The sequence below is a fragment of the Alosa alosa genome, chromosome 20 (genome assembly GCF_017589495.1).
Source record: "Alosa alosa isolate M-15738 ecotype Scorff River chromosome 20, AALO_Geno_1.1, whole genome shotgun sequence".
Classification (NCBI taxonomy): domain Eukaryota; kingdom Metazoa; phylum Chordata; class Actinopteri; order Clupeiformes; family Clupeidae; genus Alosa; species Alosa alosa.
In genome coordinates, this window is record NC_063208.1 from 8,551,843 (window position 1) to 8,564,847 (window position 13,005).

At 42.5% G+C, this 13,005-nt stretch overlaps 1 protein-coding gene across 1 annotated transcript; it reads right to left on the reverse strand.

Moving 5' to 3' along the window:
• Nucleotides 1-4,523: 4,523 nt before the first annotated feature.
• tomm40l (translocase of outer mitochondrial membrane 40 homolog, like) lies at nucleotides 4,524-11,288 on the reverse strand. The gene is made up of 10 exons (XM_048230217.1): nucleotides 10,869-11,288; nucleotides 10,024-10,232; nucleotides 9,282-9,349; nucleotides 8,893-8,985; nucleotides 8,062-8,163; nucleotides 7,679-7,784; nucleotides 7,359-7,481; nucleotides 6,757-6,833; nucleotides 6,378-6,480; nucleotides 4,524-5,562 (listed from the first exon to the last, which is right to left on the reverse strand). Exons 2-10 carry the CDS (start codon nucleotides 10,229-10,231, stop codon nucleotides 5,423-5,425), a joined length of 1,020 nt encoding a protein of 339 aa, XP_048086174.1. The 5' UTR covers nucleotide 10,232; nucleotides 10,869-11,288; the 3' UTR covers nucleotides 4,524-5,422.
• Between the last annotated feature and the right edge of the window lie 1,717 nt (nucleotides 11,289-13,005).

Consider the following 13,005-nt stretch of genomic DNA (forward strand, 5'->3'; position numbering starts at 1 on the left):
ACAAAACAATGTTTTTAGGCATATTTTAGGGACTTTTTGCCTTCATGTTGATAGGACAGTTGAAAATGATGGGGGTGGGATTGGGAAATGTGACGAGAAATGAAAACTAAAAACTGACCCAGTCACAGTCATTATAATACAGTCATTTTTCAAAAATAAAAATAAAAATCACATTTTGTAATATAAATTGGTTTTAGCGGGCCTAGTATAATGACTGTGAATGTTTTAGGAATATCTACACATGACAGGTATGCTATGGCGCAACTGGCTACAGTGTCCATATCAGGTCCAAGTACCCATGGGGACCCTGGTTCAAGTCTGACCTGCAGGGATTTCCTGATCCCTCCCCCATCTCTCTCTCCCACTTCCTCTCATACTTAACCGCCTATCCAAATATAGACAAAAAGCCCCCATAATATACAATATACATATAAAAATAAATAAATAATGAAAAAGAATATCTACACCTGCCTCTCACTTGTTTGTCTGATCGAGTATTATTCCAACTACATTTAGATACATTTATTTCATTCAGCGATTCAAAGACAGTAGTCGATGAAAAGCATGCCTAATCTGTGATTTCCCCCCCCCTGTCGCTGTGCAGTTCTGTTATCTGTATTGACATAAACCCCAATGAGAAATTATCAGAGAGATAGTCCACCTAGACATTTACCTACATCCAGGCAAGATAAGACTATCACTGGGACTTTAACCAGCCAGTCAGCAGCACAGCCAGTAGGATAAGGCCAAGGTGTTGAGTCTGCTACGGCAAGGGTCTTCTTGCTAAGGTCTGTTTCCCCTTTTGTCATCACTAATCCTGTCCTTATAAGTTCCCACATAGACACATACACATCCATACACACACACAGACACACACACACACACACACACCACTGCCTGTGTTGAGTGCATTACAGAAGGAAGGCCCCAAACGAAGTGCTATCTCTGTTTATGCCAGTGGACTTTCTTCGCTGTGCCGTCGTGCAGAATCACTGTATGTGTTACACAACGCCTCAAGAAATCTTGCGATTGCAACTGCACGCTCACTCAAACCAGTTAACATTCATTCACAGAGCTGAGCCTTTCTACTGAGCATTGATTTCGCCATTTGGGGACCCAGAAGGAAAGAGGTTCCGCTCTGAACATGCCACACTTTCTTATCTCCCCGAAGGATTGAAAAGCTGTGATGAAGGTGTTGTCAGCGGTCATGCTGGTATTGGCCAGTGGTAAGTAGAGTGGACACCTTGTCTATCATCCTGCACCACTTTGTCAATGTATTTGCATCCGTTTTCTGCCTGTGATGTAATATCACTAAGGCATAAGGCATTTGGCATTTGACATGCCATAAGGCATTTGTTTGCTTCCATTTGTGGTCTAGATTACAATACTGTGAAGGTAATTATGTAACCATTATACAAGTAAATACTATATATATATATATATTTATACAAGTAAATACTGTATATATATACACATTACTTATACTTATATTTACATTGCTTATATCAATTACTATACTATTACTATATTACTCAATTACTAATCAGTAAATCAGTAAAATGTATATAATTTATAGACACATTAGGTACTTAGTTAAATACAAGTTGATAAATGGCTGGCAATTACGGTTCATAATGTATTATTAGTGTATTGACAGTTGCGGAATATTGAAAATGAACTGACAGCCATTTTTGTGTGGCATAAACTTATGACAAACTTGTGACATAAAACTATGGCATTCAGAGCATGTTTGATGATGGTGGAGGTTATTGTCCAATGTTTATAACAATACCAATGGTATTAAATGATTCCTAGAGTGTTGATGAGTGTATATATTGTGAATGTGGATAATACAGTGTGCTTTTTTTAATGTTAAAAGTTCCAATTGGTGAATAATACTCTTTTGAGAGGTAGATAAACTCTATTTCTGAAATTTCAGAGGTGGATAAACTGTGTTTAGCGTCCACTACATCCCTGGCTATCTTGCTATAAAGCAATGAAAGGCATCTTTACTATTACTACATAACTTTACTATACTATTACTACTCAATCGCACATGATATCACTAATTCATAATTCATTCTTTCTAGCTATGCAGTAACACATGAGGTTTTCATCACCTCAGTTTGGACACTCTATTACTATATTACTCAATTACTAATCAGTAAATACTAAACATTAGGTACTTAGTTAAATACAAGTTGATAAATGGCTGGCAATTACGGTTCATAATGTATTATTAGTGTATTGACAGTTGCGGAATATTGAAAATGAACTGACAGCAATTTTTGTGTGGCATAAACTTTGACTGTGGCATATTGCTGGCACATGGACTGTGCCACCATGACCATATGATTATAGATTAGATAAACACACTTCAATTCTGTCCACTGCGACTGCAGTAAAAGAAAGCACACTTTCGATACTCCTATGCCCTTTTGTCCCCTTTCTCCCATTATTTTATCTCTCATCTTAGAGACAACAACAAAAAGCATTACCACCCTGGCCCTCTGAGTCAGTGTGTGTGTGTGTGTGTGTGTGTGTGTGTGTGTGTGTGTGTATCCATCCATCCATTCAACACAGCGGCAAGCCATGGCTTTGTGGAGCCTGAGGCCCTGGAGAGAGACCCCACAGAAGCCTGGGGACTGGAGGAGGCTGACCCCTGGGACTCCCTGATGGAGATTGGGGTGGAGGTGCAACGAGCCTTCCAACACGCCATGGGCAGTGAGGTCAGGTGAGACCTACCCATCAACTCCACAACCCCCCGCCCCCACCACACACATACATACATACCCCCCACACACACACACACACACACACATACCACCCCCCCCACACACACACCACACACATACATACATACCACCCCCCCCCACACACACACACACACATCACACACATACATACATACCACCCCCCCCCACACACACACACACACACCACACACATACATACATACCAACCCCCCCACACACACACACATACCAACCCCCATACACACACTACAACTGCCACGTCCACTACATCCCTGGCTATCTTGCTATAAAGCAATGAAAGGCATCTTTACTATTACTACATAACTTTACTATACTATTACTACTCAATCGCACGATATCACTAATTCATAATTCATTCTTTCTAGCTATGCAGTAACACATGAGGTTTTCATCACCTCAGTTTTGACACTCCTTACAATTGTAACAATGGTACAATTGTTTGTTTTATTTAGTTTTTTGCTTTAGTAATAACCTTCAGCAAGGCCAGGTCTGTTGTCTGTACCTTTAGCCGTCACCTGCATTCTTATCTCCACTAAGGAATGAGCTTACGGAGAGTGTGGACACAGCCGTGCGCTTCGGGATGTCCCTGCTGAGCGAGGCCCGCGACACAAGCGAGAGCATGTGGGAGCAGATCTCCGAGCAGACCGAGCGTCTGGCAAGCCAGCTGGAGGACGAGATGAGCCGCCGCGTGGTGGCCATCGAGAGCCACGCCGAGGCCTACACGCTGGAGGTGCGCCGCAAGATCGACCAGAACCTGCTGGAGATCCAGCTCAACACCATCCCCGTGGTACACACCTTCCACGGCCAGCTGGCCCAGACGGCCCTGAACATCCACAAGAGCACCGAGTCCTTCATCAGAGGGTTCGCGTCTCTCTGGGGGGGGCCTGCTTCCAAAGATGATTGATGTTTTTGATTGCTTCGATTTTGTCTAGGAGTTCTCTGGGATGCACGCACGAATAGTAATTGGAACATTTGGAAATCATTGGAGCAACTGGAGCATGCTTCGAGAGAAAAATCTTGCTGCTCTGCTGTTTAGGAGTTCAGCCGTACTCTGAGAAGCATGAGTAATTGGAACAATTGCAAGTAATTGGAGCAATTGGAACATTGCATTAAAAGAATAATCTTGCTGCTTTGATTTTGTCTAGTTCTGCCATGCTATATTTGTTAGGTAGACCAAACTAGTACAAATGGCTTGATCTCATCTTGATTGAATGTCGGACTCTGTGCTAAGGAATGAAAATTAGCACCAGCCACATGCTGGTAAAATATGAAAGTGGCTGGAAGATCAGATACAGAGTAATAATTTAATACTGGTGAATTTGACCAAAACTCTACCAGTGGCTGGTGGATGTACACATTGTCATAGTATGTCCACCCCTGTGACCGTTGCCAAGGGGCTTCTTTCAGTCTTTGGAATCATTCCTCATTAAATGGCCTCTGCCTGAGGTGAGTCATGTTGTGTTCCTCAGCAAACTAATGTAACAACAAACGTTCCTCATCTGTATAAAAGGCCATTGCCATGAAAACCATATAGTTTATGGCTGGTTTGGTTTCCACAGGAAATGTGGCAAGCATGGTTTATTTAGTGCTGCTGGGCACTTGGCCAAGGAATTGGCAGGAGAAGGAAGCTGCATTGCTGTTCAACATCATCCAAGAAAAGGATGTACAAGTGCACACGCACACGCGCACGCGCACGCACACACGCACACACACACACACACACACACACACACCAACTCCAAAAACTTGATAAGAAACTGCATTTATCTTTGTTCCCCAGCAGATATGTACAGGTAATATATATTTATATTTATACATATTTATGTATAATGTCATATATATTTGCCATGATGAAAAAAAAAAAAAAAAAAAAAAGGTAAAATAATAAGTTGGGAAAAAAAAAAAAAAACGTACATTATCACAGCCTGACCCAACAAACTACCAGTAGAACTCTACCAAGCCCTGATGCTCATTACAGATTCAACAATACAACAAAAAAAAAACAGGAAACAAAAAAAAAAAAAATGGATGAACTAGACAACATAACATAACAATGGTTATATTAAAAATGATGTAACCGGATAGCATCCAGTGTGTATTCGTACGTAAGGGTATCTCTCCGAGACTTCCAGGTGTTGCCTACGTAACGAGCTCCACCCTGTGAAATCTCTAGCCTCAAAACTGACTGACCCAATCCCTGTTTCTGCTCAACTTGACCCTCTGATCACAGCTGTGCTCATCTACACAAGACAAGGGGGACAACTGGAGACAAAAGTCAGGTGCTTGACACAAAGTGCAGGCAACATGTGCCTGGGAAGAGAACGAGAACAAGAGATGGAGGCTCCGTCACGTCTTCCGGGTTCCTTGAAGAGGTGGAGAGGGGGAAAAAAGATGTGGCAATAACAGAGCGCTGCACAGTAGTTTGGAGATGATCATGGGGGAGGGACAATGAGCATTGTCAGGGATAGATAGATAGAGATAGAGAGAGGTTTGCTACCAGTCTAAACGTTGCTGTGGTGGAGTCAGTCCCGTCTACTTTTTTCTGTTTTTCCTGTTGCTTTTGTTTGTTTGTTTGTTTGTCAGTCAGTCAGTCAGATGGGCATCTGTGTGCCCGAGAGTCCTTGAGGTGGGAAGGGCGTTCGGCTCTAGCCGATGGTGATGCCGAAGCCGCACTGGAACTTGTTCTTGCGGTGGTTGAGGAAGGCGCCGAGAGCCAGAGACAGTGGCAGTGGCAGCAGCTTCTTCTCCAGCGTCGCCCCTACGACCCAATTACTGTCCACCGAGCCTGCGCACAGAGACAAGGAGAACATTTATTAGATGATCGATGGATTGATACTTTATTGATCCTCAAGGGGAAATTCAAGATATTGATATGATATTGTTATAATTACTACAATACTTAACCCTTAAAGGAGTACCGTCACACTGGTGTGACAGGAATGTTGAGAAATGAACGTTCTAAAGAATATCTGGGTTCATTGAATTCAACATAGAATTTTAGAACCTTCAATTGTTGCGGAACTTAGAACGTTCAAAAACCTACACCTTTAAGGGTTAAAGCTGCAGTTGGCAAGATTTTTTTGATCATATTCACTGAAACCGACACTATGCTCCGACAGAACAACATAAATCAGCCGGTTTTAGAAAAAACCCGCACTTCTACCTCCACCTAGAGCCTGTTATTTGTTTTGCAAAAATTCACAGCACCCGGTTCTTCTGGTTCAATCAGAGCAGTGTGAGGTCTGACTGTTAATCACAGTCTGTTGTGCACTGACGAGCACAAACTCGATGAGAGGGTGCTCGGTGGAAGTGGGGGAGGGGAATGAGAGTTGTAAACATTAAACATTTCCCCTCAATCTGTCAGCCTTGCCAACTGCAGCTTTAACATAGACTTTTTTTTAACTAATGTATTGTTCATATACTGTAAGTCGCTGTAATGTAGTGTTCATATACTGTCAGTCACTGTAATGTAGTGTTCATATACTGTAAGTCGCTGTAATGTAGTGTTCATATACTGCAAGCAAAACTGGCAAAAGCGTCTGACAAATATCATAGCCAAACAAAGAGCTCAGCTCTACAACAGGGAGGCCTCAGGCTTACCCTTGAAGAGCAGGTTTGCTTTCGACATGTCCAGCTGATAGCCGAAAGTCACACTGGTGTCTTGCATTCGGGTGCTGGCCTCAAACTCTACGCCTAGTTGGAGCTAGAACAGAGAGGAAAAAAGCAGCATGGTAAACCTCATGTTAACTTTCACTACCGTTATTTATACAAAGGTCATCGGCAATGAGAAGTTCATGAGTCTGTGCTTTTTAGACAGCAACACAGCATGTAGCATTTGAACAACGCAGGAACATCCAAAAAGGTAACAAAGGTTCAAACAAACAAGCTGGTAGGATTTCCTAATTTGCTCCTTCCTCTGGGACACACACACACACACACACACACACAAACACACACCACTGACCGATTGAGCGCTCACCTGGTCATTAGCCTTATGATAGTAGGAAGCATGCGCTCCAGCGCCCCCCAGTGTCAAAGTGGCAATAAAGTTGTCGCCTGGGAGTGGAGTAAAAAGCATAAGGTCAACCAATCAAGGTCGTTTAGACTAGAGTCAAGACCTTCATGCATATCGGAGGGTTTGGTGAGTGAATTTAATCAGTTGCATGATTGCAGAGTTCTCAATAATAGGGGCATATAGACAGAGGTAAACGTATACTTATCCTGTGGGTACGTTTCTGTGCTGTAGCACAATGTCCACATAATAAGTATCTGTGCGCTTTTGACCGTTTCAAGAGAGTTCCATTATCAGCATCATAGTTGTTCCCACAAGGCTTCCGTTTTAAAAGTAGATTGGCAACAAGATAGAACGTTCAAGCATTGTTTTTGTTTTTCTTGTTGAAAGGGTCCATTTGCAGGTTTCTTTTTTCTTTTTTTACATCAACCTGCCAGGGAGTGCCGATGAAAACTATCCTGACTGTTTAAACATGGCACTTTTTTCATGACTGACTTGAGTGAGCATGTTAATAAATGTGCATTGTCCCTTTTAAAGAAGCATAAACATAAACATGCACCCAAACCCACCTGTGTATCGTCCAGCGAGCGACATGACCGTGCCCTCCTCCCCAGGACGCCGGTGGTACACCAGCTCTCCCCCCAGAGCCAGGGATGGAGTGATGGACTGCAGGTAGTGTGTCACAATAATACCTGAGACAGGAGGAGGGGGAGTGAGTGAGAGAGAAAGAAAGAAAACCAAATCAGCAGTCTGAAATCTACATGGCAAAACATGTACTTGTGACAAAACAGCCAGTAGAACCATAAACATCACTGCCGACAACACATTCATTCTTCATATATGAATGGAGATGTTTTTTTTCTTTTTCTGTTATATTGTAAGACCTTACCAGATCCCACCAGCACATCTGGGTTCCCAAACGTCACAGCAGCTGTGAAGTCCTTGCCACGGAACTCTGCGTCTCCCTGCCAGTTCACAAACTTCTGCTGCTGTGTCTGATTGGACATCATCAAACAAGACAAGTTAGATGAAAGCAAAACCAGCAACTGGCTTTAGGTATAAATCTGTGTTGTGGTACTGTTCCAACACACATTTACACACACAGACAAACAGACAAACACAGACAAACACACACACACACACACACACACACACACACACACGGACACACGCACACACGGACACACGCGCGCGTACACACACACACACACACACACACACACACACACACACACACACACACACACGCACGCACACTCGTCCATACTGTACCTGGAAGGCCAATTTAGAGCGTATTCCGTCTGTGACCTGATGGATGACCTGTGCATTTAGACTTCCACTGTTGTCCATGTCACCCACCATTACTGGAAAGGACTAAGGACAGACAGAAAAATTCACTGATTACACTCTTCACAACCATACTTATGATATACTGCACTGTACAAAGAACTAAGGAGCTGGGCTAGCATGCAGTAGCCAAAAAAGTTGATTCAATTCCCAGGTGGCACCGTTGTACTCTTGAGCAAGGTACTTAGCCCAGAGTTGCTCTGGGGAGACCAGTCCTTGTAGTAATTGGTAGTGTAGTGTAGTGGTAGTGGCAGTGGTTAAGGAGCTGGGCTAGTGTGCAGTAGCCAGAAAGTTGTCGGTTCAATTCCCGGCTTCCACCGTTGTGCCCTTGAGCAAGGCACTTAACCTCAAGTTGCTCCGGGGACAATGTGATCCCTTGTAATATAGCTGACATATGTAAGTCACTTTGGTCAAGAAGTGTCTGCTAAATGTAATGTAATGTAATGTAATTGACATATGTAAGCTGCTTTGGATAAAAGCATCAGCCAAATGAATAATAAGTAATATTATCCAACAGTTGGGTTCTATGGAACTATTTATTTGTTTCTGATTGGCCGAGAGACATTCCACGAGTTGGACAAACTCCATAATGCATTTGTATTGATCAGAGAGCACAAAGGTTGATCAATCAAGGCTGTACTGCCACAGCATGTCAATCATCACCATAACCAGCCAATAATGAATTTATGAGTCAGATAGCCTTTAACCTCAGCTGCGCTTATAAATGACCACATGAAGCTAAAAGAAGCGTGATACCTCGGCAGGTCCCATCTGCTTGGTGCCTACGTAAGTGGCACCGAACCGGTAACTGGAATCTCCCATGGTGCTCAGCATGACCGTGTGGTTCACCTGATGACCCGAGACAGAAGGGGAGAGACACAGAGACAGAGGGAGACAGACAAACAGACAGACAGACAGGCAAACCTGATTAACATCACCATCTATTTCATTGTGTCCTAGTCAGTCCTCTTAAAGAAACCAAATAAATCAGTGCTATGGTAGCTGTCAGCCAACATTTTTCCTTGAGCCATGTTAAAACATTCATGATGTAAATGGAGCTAAGAATAAGTGTCGAGACAAAAGAGGAGTGAAAAACAGACAAAAGCAGAATTAGCATTGAGATGCAATGAATGACCTTGACTGACCTGAAAATAATTGCTGAGTCCCTTGTTAACCGTGAGCCTAACTCCCTCCATCTGCATGGGGAAGACCTCTACAAGAGAAAAAACAAAACATTTATCTTCATACACCTCATACCACAAACACATCATTATGGCACACAGTCCAGTCTTTAAACAGACTCCAGTCTTTAAAAAAAAAAGCAACCAAATGTTCAGAATAAGGTTTTTACAGAAAATGTATGGAATGTCTGACAAAATAGGCTTGTGAGCTAAACTGTCACTAGTAACTAAACTGCCAAATTTTACAATTGCCTGCAATGTTTTCTTTTTGAAACATAACCAGATCCAATGGTCTATATTCTATAGAATGGAATATATACTATATTCTCATCACAGAGCACAGCGATTCCACAAGCCCACTAGAAAATCATTAGCACTGGTGCCAGTGACACTGGACTATCACATGCTCCCAAATAATGAATGAGATATCACATCAGATCCTTTCACACAAGACTGTACTCGTATAAGGTGTACAAGCAGAGGATTTGCTCACTTTCACTGGACAGCAACTAAAGAATAAGACTACCAGGAGATTTGAACTGAAAAAACATAATTACAAAGAGGCATGATAGCACAAGTTGGTGGAAACAAATAGCACAGGTCTGCAAATTTGACTGGGCGAAAAACATGTGACACTAGCTATTGCCTGGTCACCATACTGTTTAAAATGGATGCTCAAGAGGACCAATTGTTGCCTTGTTCTCACCTTTGCACTTGCGGTGGCATTCCTCAAAGGCTCCAGGATTGGGCAGCGGTGGTTCACCGTCGGCGGCCTGGTCTGTGGGCGCCCCAGTGGGCGAAACCGGTGACACAGGGGGCATGGTGAAGCCCGCGGGCACAGACACAAGACCTGCCCCGCCAGGGGTGCCACCGACTGGAGGGCTTGGGGAACTGGCAGCCAAAACACTGCCCATGCTGAGAGATAGAGGAGGAAACAAAGAATGAATGAATAAATGACCGTGAGAGCGCAGTGAACTAGAAGGGCACTGGACAGGATAATGAACGAAGGAATGCATTGAATGAATCAATAAAGAGGGATAGTCAGAGGGAGAACATTTAAAACTCGCAAGGAAACTTAGAAATGTTCATGAGCATAGCTCAGACAGTCTTTTCATTCAGGATAATGATTAGCTATGAAGCTGGACACTGTAAATCGGTGTGGCTGTGGACGGTGAAAAGGCCAACCTTCACTGCCATAAAGGTTAGTCATGGTGCTCTTAATGGCAGCTACCTAACCAAACAAACGTGACTAGAAACGATGGCCATTAAAGTCATTTATACATAAACGAGGCATGCCAAATGTAGCCAGCTAGCTTCCTGCTAGGTATCACCTATCCGAGAGTAGGTAACGTTAGCAAACCATGACCAATGAATTAGCTAGCTAACCAGCTAGCTATCTTAGCTTATAAATAACATCAATCGTAAGAGGAAGGATATGAAGCAGGCACCTCCATCTCAGATATCATCAGAACTTTGACTTATGACCATGGCTGTTTTTTTAATTTAACAGCCATGTTCATACTAACCTCGTGATATAAAATTGATACTCACGTTGTGACTCAGGACAGAAGGACGATACAACACCCGGCAGCACCAACGAAGAAATCCTACAGCCAGCATGAGTTTTCAACAGAGGAACCGCCTTCTTGGGAAATGTGGCCTTTGGATTGGATGGGAAAGAGACAGATGAACAATGTATCGCGTCTTCGCCTGTCAATCTCTGTTGTGTGCAAGCATGGGCGCATGATTTCAGAGATGAAGGCGTGTCTTGACCATAGCTCTCACATGCTGGAGGTGAAAAATGAACGGAGTTTGCGAAAGAATTTCAAGGAGGCGGGTCAAAATAGTCTTGCGTCTGCTGATTGGGTGACAAAAAACGTCACCAAGACAGCTTGGTTGAAGCGTCGAAGGATTTTTGGTTTGGGTTTGCCAGAGGGGGGACACTCTTCCTGAAGGTCACAGGACCTCCCATATGATTGAAGCAGTGGCAACAGCCCACGTCTTATATAATTTAGCCCAATTCTAGCAAATATTAATCATATGCAGCAAGTAACCAGCTGAACAACCAAAATCTTAACAGACATTTGTAGTTAAAACACAGAGAGGTTGTCAAAGGTGCAGTCCACATATCCAATGGAGGCTTTGCTGACCCCATACATTTAATAAGACAAGAAGGCACAAGCAAGAGTTGTAGTCAATTGTTTTTATTTATTTAGCCAGATAACCCTCTGCATGTTTTGTTAAGAACACAGTTCATTTCAATGAGAGAGGTAGACAAGTAACATAGGAATTAACAGAGGCTGCATAAAGGTGATGTTGACATGACCATTAAGGGGGAAAACGAATACAAAACTGCTTTTTATACCAATCAAAATGCAAAAATTCAAAATGGCATCTGGGGCTTCGGAATTTAAAGTATTTAAAAGGTTTGGGTAATTTTGCTCTGACAAGATTTATCCATCCCAAACAGTGGTGCTCGGAACGGGGCCTCTGACAGAAGCCATATTATTCTCTATGGAGAAGATAAATAAAAGATAAGATAATACTGAGCTGGTAAAACTGGCCGTGTGAAGAAGGTTCTACCTCTCTCATTTAACATTCAGGCTTAACAATTCTCATTAACATTCGGGCTTAAGTTTCAGATTTGAGAAAGGAACAGAAAATAATAGAAACGTAAACAAAACAAACAAAAACTGCCACCGAAACGTAACCATTTCCACTTAAAAACTACACCGAAAATGAGAAAAAAAAAGTTGGAAAAGAACTGAATCCCCCCCACCCCCCCATGTTTTTTCTTATACTGTTATACATAGACATACAACAGTTCTTATGTCATTGAGAATTCCAATTTAATGACATTTGCATTTCAATTTCAAAGAAAAAAGTAGTTCTCAAGTTCACTTACAACAGATCCCATGTCTTTCAAATACTAATGACAGTTGCATGTAGGATTTCAACACAAAAAGAATTGTTCACAAATTTATTCAATTTAATGTTAAGCGTAACAAACCATTATTCCAAAAAAAAAAAATTTGCAGTGGGGGGATTGACTTAATTCAAAATTTTTAGGATCTTAACATTGGTTTGGAAAATGGGTCCACCATTACATCTGAGAAATCCTAAAGCCTTGATCCAATTGAGGTCTTGGGAACGGTTTGATCTGGGCTTAATGTAGTTCTGGTTGTTTACTGGATAACTGGGGGTTGAAACTAAATCATGTTTGAAATTGTTTTGATTCTACTCAGGGCGTGTAAACACCAAAGTCACACAACGCCTGCGCTCACACACTCGCTCCCACACGGGTGGACACACATACACACACACACAAACACAACTGTTTGCCACAGCCAAACATACCAGCTCAGGCAAGAGTCTCACACACTCAGTTGATTACTACAGACACACACACACACACACACACACGCAGTTTGTCACTCACAACATAGCCCATCTTTGTAGGAAAAGATTCAGCATTCTTTCACAGATTCTTGGTTTTTGATTCCCACCCACACACACACAGACACACCCACACACACAGCAGTCTTCACTCGCACTTATGCGTCCCATTTTATACTCATACACACGTCCATGTTATACATTCATACTTTTTGGTTTTCATAATTAGTCTTGAAAATCAGCTTTTCAAAACCCCAACATGGACGTCCCTACATCCAGGCTTAACAGCTCA